General features: G+C 44.1%; 2 protein-coding genes across 3 annotated transcripts in view; one reads left to right on the forward strand and one right to left on the reverse strand.

The window, feature by feature from the left end:
• LOC127591339 (uncharacterized) overlaps positions 1-19,510 on the reverse strand; it is a 279,941-nt gene that overhangs the window by 253,624 nt on the left and 6,807 nt on the right. The gene's annotated exons all lie outside the window — the stretch shown is intronic.
• Positions 1,899-18,513, forward strand: tbx3a (T-box transcription factor 3a). 2 transcript variants are annotated; one of them, XM_052051357.1, is made up of 7 exons: positions 1,899-3,811; positions 4,802-5,069; positions 6,121-6,267; positions 6,977-7,053; positions 7,385-7,542; positions 8,898-9,577; positions 16,595-18,513. In XM_052051357.1, exons 1-7 carry the CDS (start codon positions 3,399-3,401, stop codon positions 17,024-17,026), a joined length of 2,175 nt encoding a protein of 724 aa, XP_051907317.1. In that variant the 5' UTR covers positions 1,899-3,398; the 3' UTR covers positions 17,027-18,513. The 2 variants fall into 2 exon arrangements, with proteins under 2 accessions (XP_051907317.1, XP_051907316.1); XM_052051356.1 differs by having other exon boundaries at positions 1,994-3,811; positions 4,802-5,084.

The raw sequence follows: 19,510 nt of genomic DNA on the forward strand, positions 1-19,510 counted from the left end.
GGGCCGTGAATTAGGTTTGACATGCGCAGGAAATGGAAGACGTTGCGAAAAGCACTGGGAATGCTTTTTTTTTTCATAATACAGAACTCATATGCAGCTCTTGGATTCAGATTTATGATGACATAACTAAAAACTACACAAATGCTGTTTGAAATGATAAATCTAAACACAGTATACACAGGTGTGTGTACACAGAAATATATATACAGATACATGCATCCACATATATACACATCCACAGATACATACAACCACTATCTGATCCGCTTATCCTCACAAGGGTCCTGGGCGTGCTGGAGCCAATCCCAGCTGCCTTTGGGCAGCAGGCGGGGAACACACCGAATTGGTTGCCAGCCAATCGCAGGGCACTCAGAGATGAACAACCATCCGCGCTCAAAACTCACACCTAGGGACAATTTTGGAGTGTTCAATTGACCTCCAACGCATGTTTTTGGAATGTGGGAGGAAACCGGAGCACTCGGAGAAAACCCCACGCAGGCCCGGGGAGGACATGCAGACTCTACACAGGAAGGCCGGAACCGGACGCTGCACCTCTGCACGGTGAGGCCGGCGCGCTAATCAGTCGAGCGCTGTGCCGCCCCGAGACAATATTCAATATAGGATACATATTCACCTCCTACATTCTATTGTATGTTTAAAATGTCCGTTGATTACATTTTAGGTGTACTCAGGCTACGCGTGAAAATCAGCTTGTCTCGAACCTCATTGTGCACTGACTGTATGTTTTATTAACAGTCCTCTTTTAGTATGATGAACTACATACCTCATGCTTTTGATACTTAATATATACTCATTAAAAATGTAAGTGCACAGTGATGGTACAAACACCCTATATTTAAAAAAACAGTTTTTTTTAAATCAATATATAAAAATGTAGCCGGTGGATTTAGTTTCTTGTGTCTCTCTTAGCCAGATTTGTCTGTGGCTTATCAACAGCTTTTGTTCTCTGCAGGAAATCAATAACAGGCAACACATAAACCCAAATTATTGTGTGTAACCCCCAGGGGGACACACTGTATGCATGAACACGCACACACACACACACACACACACACACACACACACACACACACACAGGTGTCAGGCAGCCAGATCTTTTTTTTTTAATTTTGCAATGAATGTAAACCCCATTAACATGAATGTTACATTGAAAATACACCCGTGCATTTTAACGTCTGCATGGAACATTTGTTACGCAACAACCTTTGATGTAAGCAAACAAAAAAAAAGTCACTAAATTTACTGCTATCCAAACGCGAAAAAGGGTTTTTTTTTAATTGTGGCCAAGAATTAAATTGCACAAAATTATATATATATATGCACTATTGATTGAGATAAGGGGAGCACAGGGGAGCGTGATAAATAACTGACAATTCACAGCGTTGCTCCGAGGTGAGCGAGTGGTCACAGCTCTTAGAGTTTACTTGTGAATTTGGGCTTAAAATGGCATTTAAAGTGCGCATTGTCTGCACAGGCTGCGATATAATAACGCAATCACTCCGGCGTACACAAATCTATAAGCTCTATTCATATCCGCGCAAGGCTTAAACCTTTCAAAGTATTAAATCTGTAGAACATTGTCAATGTAAGAGAAAGGATGACGACAGACGCGATTAATAACACCACATAAGCGGGACATTTGCATGCGGATAACACGCAACGACAATATAAAAAAAAGGATTAATATAATACTCGCGTCTAACGGCGGATGCGTTTAGCTGCCGCACTAGATGATGTGCGCGGCTTCAAATTGAATTGTTGCCTGCATGCTGCGCTTGTGCCGGGAATTGTTCTATATTTGCCTGCGCAATTGATTGGTTATGATTCACAATATCTGTTGCCGTTTTGATGCCAGAGATGATAAGACACGCACTGCTGAGCACCATCCTCCATGCACGAGCTGTCATGGACCAACACAACCTGTATCGGTTTTGCTTTTTTTTAAATTATTTTATGCAAGCGCTACATTCTAACTTTTTAAAAATTAATTAGGAATGGGGGTAACATTCACCATGCAATCTTTTATATATATATGCACACGAGCAACAAAATAGCTTGTCATCCAGCGCCTCTTCCCGCCTACCATTCTTATTTGTTCAGATCATCTCACTCGAGTATCTAACAGGAAATGATGCGTGTATTCACTAGTCGGACATGCATTGAGACAGCCACGCAAACGTAAAATTGTCCAGAAATAGACCGATGAAGTCACCGTATAGGATCGGCGGTGTTTTTGCAGTCAAAAGTCTGAAAAGAGCTCCGGGAGTACGAGCGGCTGCGTGCGAACAAACAAGCCGGGCAAGAGCGTCGCTGCGCCGGCTTGGCTGGCCGCGCTCGTTCGGCTGCGCCTCGCGGTGCCGCTTGTTGACATATTCACACTCCACACAGCGACTTATTGACTGACCGACTCAAGCTTGGGATGGCGATTCACATGCAAAGCCTTTTTTTGGGTAACGGTTTTCCTTTTTTTTTTTGCTCCCTTTCTCTTTTGCCGTTTTTGCAAACACCTTCTTATAAGACTCCAGTCTGATCGCCTCCACCCGGACCTGTTAAAACCCCGCCCCCTTGGTGCCTCACAATTGGTCCGAAAGCGTCAAAGAGCCAATCAAAGGGAGTCGCTGCAACACATCCATCCTGCGTGGAGCCCCGTGGGCCACAGAAGGCGCTAGGAAAATCACGGAGCTGGGACCTTACCACACTCTCTTTCTTTCTCTCTCTCTCCTCCTCCTCTTCTTTCTCTCTCTCTCTCTCTCTCATCTGTCGAGCTCCGCGGACGACTTGTTTCCCCGCACACGTCCTTCCCAGAAATGTGCGTGAAGGCGAGGGGACGCCCGGCGTGTGTGTGCGTGCGTGCGTAAAGAGGCGCAAGGGAGTGCGGAGCCAGTCGAGGCAGGACACGGGAAGCTGCGAGGAGGGGACGATTCGAAAAAGTAGGGAGGGGGGATCCACTGCAGCGTCCGAGAAAGCCAGCCAAGGAGGGACGCGCTTTTGTTTTCTCTCCTTTTTTTCCCTTTCCGTGTATCTCCTTTAAACCGGGAATGGCGACGCAGTGAAGAGGAAGAATGCAACGCCGTAGACTCGAGTGACGCACCCGAGTCGCTTCGTGTGTGTGCGGCAAAAACTCTCAAGTGCAGCCGCTCTCCTTTTCTTCATGGGGAACATCCTCGCCTTTTGATTTTTAAATTCCCCCAACTCCCTCCCCCGAAAAAAAGAACAGTGGACTCTCGTCGGATGCTTCAAGTTTGAAGGAGGACTTGTTCTTCTTCTTGAACATTTCCCACCCCTCCTTCTCCTTCTTCTTCTCGTCGTTTTGATTTCGCAGCGCGTCCGAAACACTCCAACAAGCCCCACGTCCGCACTGCTTGCGAAGCACTTGGATGAACTTCCTGATGAGAGATCCAGTCGTCCAGGGCTCGAGTATGGCATATCATCCGTTTATACCTCACCGGGGTCCGGAATTTGCCATGAGCGCCATGCTGGGCCACCAGCCGCCCTTCTTTCCGGCTCTGGCGCTGCCCCCCAGCGGCTCGCTCTCTCTGCCGGGCGCCCTGGGCAAGCCGATCATGGATCAGCTGATGGGGGGAGCGGCCGACTCCGGGCTGCACTTTTCCTCGCTGGGTCACCAGGCCGCCGCGGCGGCCGCCGCCGCCGCCGCGCACCTCCGACCGCTCAAGAGCCTGGAGCCCGAGGAGGAGGTGGAGGACGATCCCAAAGTGCACCTGGAAGCCAAGGAGCTGTGGGAGCTCTTCCACAAGAGGGGCACCGAGATGGTGATCACCAAATCCGGAAGGTGAAGCTCGCTCTGCTTCTGCTTCTTCTGCTACTTCTTCTTCTGCTGCTTTGACATGTCAAACGTAGACGTTCGAATCGAGAAGCTTGAATCGGATTTTCGGGAGACTACATCGAGTCTGGTTGTCTCGCTTTGAAATTGTGCTGGATTCACTCTGAAAACAGCCCGGTCAAAAATAAGGAGTCGAAAGGCAACCACTTGGGCCAATTTGACACAACGTAAAACAGCCCCCCAAAAAAGGTAGCAATCACCAAAAAATGGATGTTGAAAATGTGGATCAAAAAGGAACCGACTGATTTAATTTGACCCAATTAGTTGGTTTTATTTTGGACAAGATTATTTGCTTCTTTTTTTGCTGGGGCTGTTTTGTACAAATAAATACAAATAAAACTTGGGTCAAATTGTGCAAAGTCGTGGAGCCCTTTTTTCACCCAGACTTGGGTTGGTTTTTTTTTAAGTTAAAAAAAATTCCTGAACAAAATTGCACTCCAAAAATATGAACGTTAGGAGAATAGTGAACGTTTCTGCACAACAATTCAATATTTTATTGTATTAATACAAATCGGTGAGATTTAATGTGTTGCAGCATTTAAAAGGGGGGAGGGGGGCTTGTCCTGCGGTTATTAAGCCCCCAGTGAAGCTTTGCGTACACACACACACACACACACACACACAGATAGATTTTGTTGTTATAATCCGATCATTCATTTCGCTAAACTTTACACCTAACAAATCGCACTTTCAATTGTGTGTGTGTGTGTGTGTGTGTGTGTGTGTGTTGGTTTCAAGTAATGACTGCTGACTCTCCATTGACTGCTGTTGTGTATACGTGCGTGTTTACATGTTGATTGCGTGAACTCGTGCATCTTAAATTAATCCGTTTCTTTTTCTTCTTTTTTCTTTTAACATGCAATCCAAACGTATTCTCTGGTACCAAATCCACCCCCGCACAAAAAAAATTAAAAAAAATTAATGTGCTTTGGCGTCAAGGCGGATGTTCCCCCCCTTCAAAGTGAGATGCACGGGCCTGGACAAGAAGGCCAAGTACATTCTCCTGATGGATATCGTGGCGGCCGACGACTGCAGGTACAAGTTCCACAACTCGCGCTGGATGGTGGCGGGCAAGGCCGACCCGGAGATGCCGAAGAGGATGTACATCCACCCGGACAGCCCCGCCACGGGCGAACAGTGGATGTCCAAGGTGGTCAACTTCCACAAGCTCAAGCTCACCAACAACATCTCCGACAAGCATGGATTTGTAAGTTCCACTAATGTATGTCCATTTTACTATTTTCCTACCTATTTATTGATTTCTTTGCACAATCATGTATTTCATAAGATTTGTAAAGTACAATTCGCGTTATTGCATGAACAACTATGGAGGTGTTGAATACTATGGGCCACAATATTAGGCACATCAGCAAATACATATATATATACTGTATACTGTATATGTATTTACAAACGCACACACACACACACACACACGCGGATGTATGTGTTTCAGTACACCTGCTTTTTGCGTTTCGTGTAATTCAGAGCCTCGAAGCATATGCAGTCATATTATCAAGTACACCACCCCAATTTAATGAGATCCGGTTCACGTGGCTTTGCAAATAATTTCATGGGGGAAAAAAAAAGAAGCTCAAACCCGCACTGTAAACACACTCACACACACACACACGCACGCACACGCTATAAACAGTAATTTAAGTTGGAACAACTTAACATAAAGTATTGACATTTATAGGGACAATGCAAGTTAGCACAACAAAGCAAAGCTGGTTGCGCCAAAATATTTTTCAGTTTATTTTTCCTAATATTTTGAAATTGGGGAGGGAAATTAGTTCTGTCAACTCTTCTGTGTTGTGAAATACGGAAATGCCAATTTTTACACGAGCAAACCAAAAATGATATGGTTGAGTTGTCCAACGTACGATTTTATTGAAGTGTGATTTTGAGTTCATACACACACACACACACACACACACACAAAATACAGTGAACTAGCCAGAAAATTATCAATAACTTATTTTTGTAGCACTTCACACAGAGGACTCACGTTGTCAAAAGACACAAGCGTAAAAAACACACACACACTAATATTGTGGTCTCCCCCATTTCTGGCAACAGCATGATTTCGTTTGTAGTTTGAACAAATGTTTCCTTCGAATTTGGAACGCAACGGGTGCTTTCTGCAACGTGGCATTCCAGTTTTAACGCAACATTTTCCTCCACAGGATTATGGATTAATAACGAGAGCTGTGTGCTGACATTTTTTCGGGGCTCTCCGTTTGTGTGTTTGACAGACCATCTTGAACTCCATGCATAAATATCAGCCTCGCTTTCACATCGTGAGGGCCAACGACATCCTCAAGCTGCCCTACAGCACTTTTAGGACGTACGTGTTCCCCGAGACCGACTTCATCGCGGTGACTGCTTATCAGAACGACAAGGTAAACAATATCGGAACAAAAAGGAAGAATTAGAAGAAAGAAATGCCCGCCCGCCCGCCCCCTGCCCCATCCCCCTGCCCCATCCCCCCGCTTGTTGCATGCGTTCATTCAAGTGCATTCGTTTTGTCGTCATAAAAAATGAAAGACGTGCTGCGGGAAGTAATGTTGCACATGCAGGTTAGCATGCTTTTTAAAAAAAAATTAAATCACGTGGAAGGGATTTGGTTGTGGCACACGCATATAGACTTAAAACACACACGCCCTCTCTCTGCATGCGCAAAAAAAGGTTGGGGTGGGGGGGTTGAGAAATGGGAGGAAAAAAAGAAGAAGGGCAACGCTCTGCGCATGAATGGAGAAAGAGAAAAGGCTTTTCGTGTCACACTATACGCTGTGTGCTTACATGTGTGTGTGTGTGTGTGTGTGTGTGAAATCAAATGCATACACAAATACATGCATTCTTTTATGGGAAAATGGTCACACTATGCAATGGCAACACCTAATGACGTTGGATGACGTCACTGTGTATATAAAAAGTTCACAATAGTGCACCAATTAATCGCAAAAAAAAATCTCAGATTAGCTTTTGTGCTTGCCTGTTTTTAATTTGACGACAGTGCTTAAAAAAAGTGCAAGTGTCCAAAGTTCAGTTGACTTATAACGCCTTTTCTTTCTCCCCCTTTTTTTGTTGTTGTTGTAATTTTATTTGCAGATAACTCAGCTTAAAATCGATCACAACCCTTTCGCCAAAGGCTTCCGTGACACTGGCAACGGCCGGCGGGAAAAGAGGTAAGTCAGAGCTGCTGCTGCAACAACAACAAAATAATCGCGTTAGCTGGATTAAAACGCGTCAAAGCGTCAAAATTGACCCTGGGGGTTGGGGGGGGATGTTGCTCTCTTTTAGCAGCCACTGCACGCCGTCAAAAAAATAATGCTGGTATTGGAGCACCTTCACTGACTTACCTCGCTTTTATTACAAGCACAAGCAGGGATTTATTGCGCAGATATGAGGAGAAATGAATGTGTGGCGTTGGTCGCCATGGTAACATGGTTTTCTCCAGCCATGTTGTCTTTTTTTTTTGGGGTGCGGAAATATGAAGGTAAATTGTGATTTGTACAGGAAACAGTTGGCCCTACAGTCCATCCGCTCGTACGAGGAGCAGCAGAAGAAGGAGAACGGAGCTTCGGATGACTCCTCCGGGGAGCAGGCCCCCTTCAAGTGCTTCGGTCAGGCCTCCTCTCCTGCCGTGTCCACTGTGGGGCCCCCACACCTCAAAGGTATACTCAGCCGCTCGGGTGCATTTAAGTGGCCGGGTTTGTGTTTTTCTACCATCAATTGGCTCATCCAAGAGTGCTAATGCATTAAAACGTAAATAATGTCATTTCGCCTGCCCCCTCCCCAAAAGTAAAAATAATACATACGTATTGCCTGCTGAATTATGATGTTATTAAATGAACAAAAGCATTTTTAAGGGGTTTTTTTTGCTTCGGTTTGACGTAAACTTGACATATTTCAAGTGGTGACGTCGCCGAAAGGAGAAATAAAGTCTTGTAACTCAAGGCCAGGCTAAAATATTAGGGACACCTCCGCATTCTGGCAAGCGTGATAGGCCACAGCATTAGGTACACTTGCACCTCTGATTCGAACGGCGAGTGTATTTTTTCCCATTTTCTGCGGTTTTATTTGGGGGGGGGGGGCACATTTTCAAGGCACACTTGCCGATCCAAAAACCTGAGATGCATCAAAAACAACCGACTGATCGCATCAGATCTATCGCATCTATAAATAAATACGGATGGGTGTTATTTCGCTCAAGGCACATAACATTAGGTACACCTGCCGCCTTAACTGTGCAGCTTGATCATTTTCTGCTATGTTTCATGTCAGAAATTAACGAATTTAACTTCGTTCTTGTGCTTGGGGGTTTGCGCTGTCATGTTGAGGTGTTTCTAATAGTTTGGATCATATCAAAAGATTAGAAACGTGGAATTAAAACCCGAAAAGTGACAGACAAAAATTATTGATGCAATAATTCTACGAAAAAAAGATTTCGATGGAATTATCACGAAACTAATTGCTAATATATCTATTCAGCAGACACGACTCGCGCTTCCGCAGCACCCACCAATATTGCGAATAAAATACTTAATTGTGAGATCTTGATTTCACATTTGCAATGGGGATATTAAAATATAACAAGAGCTGAGCGGGATTGAGTTACGCACCATTTCGAGTCGAACTGCGCATTTATTATCGCGGAATGCTAAAAGTACATTACAAAAAAATAAATAATAATAAAAAAACAGACGATGCATGTGTTGTCATCGGCATTTCATTTTTGGCTTAAAAAGCAACAAGTGGAATGAAGTGAATCGGGGAAAAAATACATGTAGGCCTACACAATTGAGGATTAAATAAAATGAACAAATGTCTGATGATGTAAATGGAGATAACAATGTGACAGATATAAAGTTGAATATTTATGAAACATTCGACCAAACCAATTGACGCAACAAGTATTTAGCGGGTGCCGAGTTCGCATACGGCCATTTGATTGTAAACGGCAGTTTTGCATTTAGCGAGGTACGAAACGATTTTGATATTTATTGTCATTTCTGGGGGGGTGCTCCAGACTTGTGTGACAGCGACGAGGACAGCGACGACGAGAGCAAAGACGGTCACGTCAAAGACGGTCCGGACTCCAGCAAGATCTCGACTACGACGGAGGACGGCAAAGAGCACGACGCCAGCCCGCTCAAGGGCCACCTGTTCGGGGGAGGCGGCGGCGGCGGTGTCGTCGTCGGCTGCGGCGGCCCCACCGGCCGAACCCGAGACGGCGGCAGCCCGAGGACCGAACGAGGCCGGGCGGACTCTCGACAGAGCCCCATCACCGTCATCTCCAGCACCACGCGCTCCGGGGAGGACGTGAAGAGCCCCAGCCTGGAGCCGGTCAAGGAGGACGAGTGCCGGCCGCCGGGCAAGGACGCCTTCGCGCCGTTAACTGTGCAGACGGAGGCCGCGCACATGGGCCATCACGGCCACATGCCCAACTTTGGATTTGCCGGCGGCCTGACGGGACAGCAGTTTTTCAACCACTTGGGGGGCGCGCACCCGTTCCTCCTGCACCCGGGTCAGTTCAACATGGGCGGCGCCTTCTCAAACATGGCCGCGGGCATGGGGCCCCTACTGGCCGCCGTGTCTACGGGAGGGGTGAGCACCATGGACACCAGCAGCATGGCGTCCTCCCCTCAGAGCCTAGCGGGGGCTCCGGGCCTGCCCTTCCATCTGCAGCAACACGTCCTGGCCTCGCAGGTAACCAAAAAAAAAAAAAAAAAGCCCCCCCAGATCAGCATGTGAACACATGCTTATGTATGTTTTTTTTTTTTTCATTTAAATGTTCTAAGTAGAGCGCAACAAGTACACTCAGGGGCCACTTTATTGCATGAATACACCTGCACTATGGTAAGATAGCATTTGTTTACCGAAGCGCAAAAGCTTACACTCACTATAGTCACAGTATTAGGTATGCACATTTTATATACAGTATATGTATATATAAAACACACCACAAACACACACACATAACACTACATACCCATAGCCATTCTAAGTACACTGGCATAATGTATTTTTATCCAATTCAAGAGACAGCAATATAATTGTAATAATGCAGATGCAAGCAAATATATCCCAAAGGTAAATAGAGTCATACATATTCTAACTCTGCAATATACACCTGCATGATATACAACGATACAACGCAAGAGATGACTGAAAATGCCCAGAGCAGTATCAAGTTGATATACAGTATTGCCAACAGCTTAAACATGTTGAAATTTAATGGCATGATAGTGCAAGTACTGGCATAACGCTTACTGATCCAATGGAAGAGAGGTACCAAAAATTCCCATAGAATCGGAAAATGTGAGTTTCTATCAAACAAGCTTAGGTATACCTGTACAGTTCAATACAAGCGATGGGAGGAAAAATGTCCTATGGTTAAAAAGGGTTCACTGAAGCTAATGTATCGTATTTATTTATATCGAGAGCCAATAGCTAACACATAATTAGCATCAAAATCTTCCCTAACGATCTTCAAGCTCAACTTGGTATCAGAAAGGGGTTCACTGAACTCAGCATTTTTTTATGGCGGCCGGGTAGAACTGCCTCAAGTGTTGCCCCTGTAGCTAAACAAGGTAAGCAAAACATCAGAAACGGGTAACGTGTCAGGTTCGCCAGTTTATGGCCCGACACGTCGTCAAGGCGTCTCACTCGAATGCAGACGTGAGGAATTTTAAGACGCATTAGAAATTCTTCAACTCAGGCAAAGCTGTTTACATGCAGTCGCAGTGCTGCCGGGGGGTTCGCTGGCTTGGCCACGGGACGCCGTATTGCAAAAGGTGCTCACCTCTAGGTGTGTTAATACGCGGCGATAAAAACGTGTGACTCTCCAGAAGGCAGCGCACACGCTTGTTTTGATCCACACATGCGGCGGCGTACAGCACAGGCTGCCAAGGGCCCCGGGGCAAGACTGTAACTGCGCCCCGAAAGACGGTTGGCACTCCCACAGTCGATTCCACTCGTCCCGTTTTGACCCCTTTGGCCTGTAAAAAGGCTGACGCAATCCAAGCAAAGTGTTTTTAATCCATCCATTCAATAAAACGCTTGCGATTTACATTCAACGCGCTCTCCGTATTGACAGTCTTGCTTACTCCTGGCTGGTGGAGAGCTTTTGACGCTGATAAAGAAACGTCGGCAGCGAGCTCAACCAGTACAAACGGTGCACACTTGCAATTGAAGGATTATGTGTGTCGGAAGCAATAAAAGACAACAACAAAAATAAAATACAACGCAACTGCAATTTACGGATTACAAGGGGCGGATTATACATTTGCAAAGACCAATTTCCACGAATCGGCCACACAGTTTGGAAAGCTGCTTGCATCACGGGGACGCAGACCCACTAGGGATGTGAAAAATATGGAAAGCGGCACGGGGGAGATTTTTCATGGTGCAACACTTCATAGTACGTAAATGTTTTATTATTTGCTGTAACATCATAATTGGGGGGTTATTTCCTTGATTTAGTCGAACCGCTTAGAATCACGTGAGCAATTTAAAGGGGACGTATTCAATACACCCACCCCCCCCAAAAAAAAATCAACAACCAATCAGGGACGCAAGAAGTGACATCGGGTGCTAACCATTTGTAGCACATGTACGCTCGACAAAATGTGACAAATTAACATATGATGTGTTTATTTTTGAGGAAAAGAGGGAACAATGACATCACTTTAGCATAATTTTAATCAGGTGCAATCGATGTGGGCCTACGTGATTGAATTAAGTAAATCCAATTTTTGGATCAACAGGTCGGAGTCAGTGATTAGTATGTCCGCGAGTCCTTGTTTGTTGTGGATTCTGTCTCCAAATGGTTGTTTTTCCTTGGGCGCGGTGGTGTCTTGTATATTAGAGGCACAAGATGGCACCAGACAGACAGCTGACTTTGATATTTTTTAATGTAGTACTGTAAATTTTAAATCACAATACATGTGTGTGTGTAAAATTGCAAAGTCCCTTATTGACGTAAACTTGGTCCTACAGACTAGAAAAGTAGTTCGATGTGAAAATAAGATAATCAAAAGTTGGTTACCGCATTTGGCAGAACAAAACAAAGCAATTCCTTCCAGTTCGCTGATCATTTTCACATGAAAACCTGACACATTTTAATTTGATAAGGACGTTAAAATATTCAATTAACTTTGTAATAACGTGATGTTGAACTTTGTTTTTCTAGTGTGGCAGCAAAACGCTTCCATCCCCTTCAACAGCACACGGCGAAAAAAAATAAAATAACGGACGCGATTTGAGTGATGCTTCATTAACTGTAATTTTACGTCTTGCACGTTTTTTTTTTAAAATGCCCATGTTCCAGACAGTTTAGGTCCTTTTGACATGTTGACAAAGTTCTCTGCGGTCACTACAACAAATTTGCCTCCCCACTCCGAAGAGAGCAAGCAGGAAAGGGGGCGCGGGCGGGGGGTGCCATTTTTCTGGTATTATCATTTGCCAGAATTGCTTCACGCTTAAACCGAAGCTCCATTTCCCTGTTAGAAAGTTGTACAAATAACCAGTTTTAATATACAGACCACCGCAGTCTCGTGGCTTCAGCTATTCACCATTTTTTAATTCCAAAATGTAAAAAATAAATAAAATAAGTTTTAATAGTCAAGAAAAAAAATTGAAGGGGGTGGGGGGATCCAACTCTGCTCAATTTATAAGGACTTTTATCAGAATTTGAGCGGTTAAAAGAATGTCAGTATTATATATAAAACGCGCATAGCGAATACCTTCAATTTATAAGACAATAATGATGTCATTTTTGGGGGGCATTGACTGTGGGTCGCAATTCCAGGCCGATTTTCGCTAACTGTAATGATATTAATCGTGACCCTGGAGGCCACAGCACCATTGGCATTGGAGTATGTAGCATAACTCACCGAGACTCTTGCTCAACCCCTGACTAATTTTTGAAAGTGGCAGGGGGCGTTGGGGTGGATGAAAGCTGGGCGTGGTCTGGCTGTGATTGACAGTCGACAAGCAACGCTAAATAAACGAACCGAATGTTACGCTAATAAATCAATAACGTGATAAACAATATAAGCGTTATGATTCCAACTAGCCACGGGGGGGGCGTGTACGAGACTGAGCTGTTCATACCTTCCGAGGTGGCGGAATGACTTCGTCAAGATTCAGGAAGTGACGTCAGGATTTCCTGCTCGTCTTCCGTTCCGCTTTATAATGCTAAATTCCCATGTAGTTCAGTGTTTCACCTGAAGAGGGCTCTATACAGACATTTCTTATGTACAATTTCAATAAACATGCACTAAAATGTCAAAATAATGACGAGGACATGTCAATATCATTAGTAGGCAATCGTTTGTACCATTTATGTAGTGGTAGAGCCCCAGACTACACACAGCACAGTGGTCCGGAATCTGAAATTTTAGGGGTGTAAGTTAAAAGATTTAGGGCCACCAAAAGTAAATTGACTTTGCGAAGAAAATATTCATCCTACTCATTGTCACGATATTACTGCTCAAGGATCAGAAGTGGGAAGCAGAACTTTGTCAGTTTAAAAAAAACTTAAAAGAGAAGAAATATCAGCAAATTTACAGGTTACACTGTAGCGAGTAGACGAAAATTGTAGCTACCGCTATCACAAATTTTTTAGGCTAAAAATTGTTTCTGGTTTGCATCCCAATCACTGTACATGCGCCCCAAAGACATAGCGAGCACACAAAAACAAACAATCTGACATCCCTTGTCCATTGAGGGATCGCTCAAGCAGCAAGTGTCTCGCGTACGTCACGAAGATGCGGTCGTGCAGGGACGGAATGCGTTTTGGCCAACTGTGAAATGATGTTGACTCGTTGCCAACGACAGTATAATGGCTTCTTTTATGTGCTAACTGAAACTACTTAAGAGATTTCCACCACACTTGGTGGAGGGCGGGGCATGAAGTGTCTCAGGCCAACAAAAACAGCGACTTCAAAAGGTGTGAGATGCCGGGGTTGCATTGTCGACTTGATTTGGGTTTGACAATCGCAACAGCAGGGGCAGAGAAGGAAATCCACAGTATGAAGGCAGACAATTTTTGGTGGTCATTACATTTTGGAATTTTTCCTTCCAGTTTGGTCAACATTTCGAGGAACTTTTTTTCCCCCTCATTTTGTCTATTTACTAAGCACTGTTCGGGCTTGGCAGCAGTTTTGCCAATATTGGATTTTCATGTATTCCGCTTCCTTTTACCGATATGACATCTGTTTTTATTCGATTTTTCCAGAAAATATTTTTCATTTATAACGCCCCCCCCAAAAAAAAACTTGATATGGTGTTATTATTCATTTGTAGAATCTTTTCTGTTCTACAGTCTTACATGTTATTCCAACCCATTTAACTTGACATGCTTCTACTTTTTTGACTGATTTTCACCATTCCAACCGCAACATGTTCCAAAGATTGACGCCATGCGCAGTATTATTTTTATGACAAAAATATTGTTTTCCCACAACTCTCCCCAACTCCCCCCCCCCCCCCCCCCCCCCGCAAAAAAATCCCATTCATTCAACCAAACAGTTTCACACGATTTCTTTTCCTCTGGTTCAATTCACCCCGGGAAGGATTTTCAGCATGCCCAAATTTCCACTGAGCAACAATTCAATATTTTTTGCAAACATTTTGCTCATCTTTCACCAATAACAACCCACGTCTTTCAAATGCATTCCAACGAAATCATCATAATAATGCTCCAGTTTGACACTGCGCTTTTCTGGACACTCAAAGACGCTTCACAATGGCTATATTATTTATGCACTCACATATTCACGCTCTGGTGGCACTAAACTATGTTCTGTAACCGCAGCTGCCCTGGGGCAGGCTGACGGAAGCGTGGCTGCCGGTATGCGCCTCCGCCCCCTCCGACAACTACCAAATATTCACAGCCGTACACCGGTGTAGGTGAAGGGTCTTGGCCAAGGACACGACGGCACACGGCTTGCCCCGAATCTTACGATACCCAATTTCCACCAAAAAAAAATTGAATCCAATTTCCAGAAAGCCATGTTTCTTGACATTAGTCCAAGAGCTACTTGTCTGATGTCTAATTGTTATCAGATTTGCAATTGCAATTTTCCTTGGTGGAGGTATTCAGCATCTCGACTTACAGAAATGTAACCCTTTCAAGGACAGCGGTTGCTTTAGTGGACAGCTTATCATGCTATCAGGTTCTAGGTTGTGGCCACAAAAATACTCATTTGTGGCCCAGAATTAGGTGGAGCATGCATATGAAACACTAATTTGGTGGGGATGATGTCATTCATGGTAAGCCCATGTTGCTCGAAATTGCAATATATGTCCTCTTTGCTTCAAGCAACTCTGCGGGAATAAAATGAATATTCATTTGTAGTCAGTATGCACACTAGACCGAATTTGTGGCCACGATTAGAAAATGTCGCCCCGCCCCACGTCATGTCTGGTTTGAAGTGTTGACTGAACAAACTCGACTTTCACTTTATTTACAAAGCAATTTAATAAAAATTGCAGTTGGATCCAAGTTCTGTCAATGATAAAGATCAAGCAAACAAAATAGTGACACTACTAAAACAAAAAAAACCCCTTCCAAAATAATATATACTTCTCGATTTTTAAAAATTGCATTCGCAAAAAGCAAAGGAAATTCTCCTGTACTATTTGATCAGGACATTGGCTAAGCGGTGAAGAAATAGTGAACGACAATAGTTCATTAAAATCCATATTCCGTATGTGTGTGTCAATATATTGGCCGTCATGCCTTGAAAAGTTGTCGTCGACTAGCTGTGGCCGTCACATGCTGAAAAATAATCGGCCAGAGGGGGTGGGCGGACAGTTGCTCGCGGCCAGGAACGGCCCGAAAATGACCCTTGGCCGTTCAGGGAAAATTAACATATTTTTCAGAAATTTCCAGATGCCCCCCGCCCCCCGCCCCTGTTTCGTCCATTTGTCAAGTGAGGTCTGTTAGTAGCGCTATGCTAATATGTACTTCAATACAACTTGACTGTTATGCACCCTGTAACCTGATAGCATGATAAGATGTCCACTGAAGCAACCGCTGTCCCTGAAAGGGTTCAAGAATACAAAAAAAATGTTTTATGCACCCCAACTCGTCGAAGCAGCATATTGTTTGGTATTGCGCTGGCGGAAAGTGCTGTGTTATTAGGCAGCAAAATGCAACATTAATCAGAATGATGCGTGTCGACCATTGGGGGTGCATTGAACATACTGTAGGCCTTTTTCCATAAGTACAAGCTTCATCCCAAAATGTACTTGAAAGTTAAATACAACATTCCACAACATTTACTGCATGAAAAGCAAAATAACTGGTGTGTTCGGGGAAAAAAAATTGAACAGGCCTTTTCCAAAGCTACTAGCTTCATCCTCATATGTATATATTTGGAAGTTAAATATAACTAAACAGTGCTGGACATGAAAAGTGCTACATACTGGACTGAAAATAGTTTCAACTCTCTTTTTCCACAGCCAAACATCCTTCCACTGTTTTATTAAATATATGTTGTTAAACCTTACATTTTAGTCCGATTTTGAACCAAGGGATTCTTTTGACGACAACGTTTTGAGAATCATTGCTTGAAATTACATTTGTACTGTGCTTGGCAGTTATATTGACAGTAAAACAAAAAAAAAGTCCTTTTACGAAAAGCATAAATAGCAAAGATCTGAGAAATTAATGATTTTGCTTTTTTTTTTGTTCTCTCTGTCTACCACTCGCAGGGTCTGGCCATGTCCCCCTTCGGAAGCCTGTTCCCCTACCCGTATACGTACATGGCGGCGGCCGCGGCCGCCTCTTCCGCAGCCGCCGCCTCGTCCTCATCATCATCGTCGGTGCACCGGCACCCCTTCTTGAACGCGGTGCGCCCCCGCCTCAGGTACAACCCCTACTCGCTCCCCATGACTGTACCGGACAGCACGCTGCTCAGCACGGCCGCCGCCGCCGCCTCGGCCTCGGAGCTAAAGGGGGACGTGCTGGTGCCGGCCAGCCCGGCGTCGGCCCAGCTCGACTCGTCCACGTCTGAGGTGACGAGTCGCTCGGTGTCGCCCAAATTGTGCGCGGACAAGGAGGGCGCCAACGAGCTGCAGAGCATCCAGCGCCTCGTCAGCGGGCTGGACTCGAACCAGGACAGGTCGAGAAGTGGGTCGCCCTGAGGAGAACGAGGAAAGGGAGGGGCGGGGCTGGGAGGGGGCGAGTGCGGCTCCCCCCTCCCTTTTTCATTCACACACGCTTTTTATTTCTTGTCATTTCCCAAATATCTTGAAAGACAACAGGAGGACTTTGTTCATGGCGGGTCTTTCGAGAGAAACCTAGTCGAGTTTCTGAAATGCACTTTGGTTTAATACACATCTGATATGTATTGTTTTTCTTTTTAAATTAAAAAAAAACAACACTTAACCTGTCCTTTTTTTGTAATACCATACAAGTATTGAAACTGCAAAGTGGTCAAATGGGTGAGACTTCACGAATTGAAGTTGCTGCTGTCGCCTAACTGCATAGTACACGACAAAATGTTTTGGGTTTTTTTTTTAATTTCTTATTCTTCCCAATATGCACTCTGAATTCACACCTTTGGATTTCCACTACCAGTAAACATGACCTACCTTGAAGAGACTGCTGTATTTTATTGTACAATTTCAATTTTAACCAATTTCCCCCCCCCCCCCCTAAAAAAAAGAAAAAAAAAGAAAAAAGTTGCATGTCCTCCCCTTTCCTCTTCCTACCGTGAATGTTCTTTAAAACAGTGGGTGGGTGTGGGGAGAAACATTTCTTTTCACAATATCCATCTTCAATTGGAATTGCTTTCTTTTTGTATTTCTGTTTGTTTGTTTTCCATCCCATAACTGCTCTGGGTAGAAAATAAAGGCCCCAGAGTAATTAATGTTCAATAGGCAAAGGGAAGCAGAAAAGTCAAATATATAAAAACAACAACAGTAACAACATGAACGTTAGTATTGAGTCTACATGTACATATGAGTATATAAAATATTTATGTATAATTATTTCATATTGTTGCGTGTAAATAAAAAAAGAAGTAGTTTGTCCTAGGGATCTGTTGTTAATTTATTGTGGATATATCTGTGTAATGGTAGTTTGTGGCTATTATCCTTTTGTTGCCATCTCCATTTATTATCGTCTCTCTTGTCAAACTCTTCAACTATGGATTTTAGTCCACCCTTAATATTCACTCAGCTAGTTACTCACACTCATGTGCCATTGTATTTTTCACTTGTTGTTCGTGTGTGTGTGCGTGCGCGCGCGAGTGTGTGTGTGTGCGCGAGTGCGTGTGTTAATTATTTTCAACGAATGAAAAAGGCGACAACGAACGCACCCCACTAATGGCTTGAAACATCTTTCAAAAAAACATTTTTTCTTCTTTTTTTAGAAACCCAAAACAAGTGTTAAAGTTGGACAAAAAAAGTGGATCTTTTTTCTGTTATGGAGATTTGTACACCTGGTCGTTAAAAGTGCCGTATAATCTTAAAAAAAAAAGTAAGACAAAAAAAAACAATATGAAGGTTTCGTTTTCTTTTTGTGTTTCTTACGCTGGGTTATGTTGTAGCCTATCGGAATTTTTTTTTGTCTAGTTTACAACATCGACATCGTGTTCTTGAAAGTTTCAATAAAACGTTGAAATGTCCCTTTACTTATCCGTGTCATTTTACACTACGCACGCACGCAGCCTTGATCACTTGGATGTGTCAAAGTTGGATTCACCTGACGAAACACTCGACACGCCTCCCACAACCACAAACTAAATTCAATTCATTTCATTTAAATATCTTCCATTATTAGCATTCTTGCTACGACAATGCTCAGTTGCTTTTTTTTGGGTGGGGACAGGTTAAGAAAGCAAATTGGATTTATTTTAAGGGCAAATGTGCTTCTGCGCTGTTCAAAGCAAATGTATGTTTTTTTTTTTGTTACGAAAAGGTCAATGTTAGCAAACAAACCTCCAAAAAAAACATGAATGTAATTGGACTTTCGAATGTGACTTTGAAAAAAGGTGGAGGGGAAAAAAAACTGTCCTCTCCTCTCCTTTTAATGGCTCCAGCTCGGAGTCAGGAGTTTATCAGGTGTCTATCTTTATTTGTATGTCGTCTGGTTAATGTGCAGCGAGGCTGGCGCTGCGGGGGTGGGGGGAGGGGGGGGGGGGTGACGGACGCAAACACGTCGTCGCTCTGTCTCAACCGAGGCCCGAGCGACGTTGAGGGTTGAGGTTATTGCTCACCTGGCGCCCCTCTCGCGCGCATATCTGCACTTTATTGCGCGACCGGCGGCCTGGCGTCTGCAGTCCGCTCGGGGGCCCCGAGCCAGACCTCACTTCAAGCTCAAATTTTGGTCCGGATGATCACGACGATTTGGACGGCCTTCAAATCCTTTTAATGCACAATTACCACTCAGCTAAAAGTGCTGACTGAAGATGTCAAAGAATGAATCAAATTCATCGAGAGATACACACACACACACAATATCTAGAGCACAGGTGTCTAACTCAAGGCCCGTGGGCCAGATCCAGCCCGCCACGTTATTTTATGCGGCCCGCAAAAGCAGATCCAAAATGTCAACTTCCATGATACTAGCTAAAATCTGCACCAAAATTTTAAAATTCTCATCTGTAATAAATAAAAGGATAT

The sequence above is a fragment of the Hippocampus zosterae genome, chromosome 18 (assembly GCF_025434085.1).
Source record: "Hippocampus zosterae strain Florida chromosome 18, ASM2543408v3, whole genome shotgun sequence".
Classification (NCBI taxonomy): domain Eukaryota; kingdom Metazoa; phylum Chordata; class Actinopteri; order Syngnathiformes; family Syngnathidae; genus Hippocampus; species Hippocampus zosterae.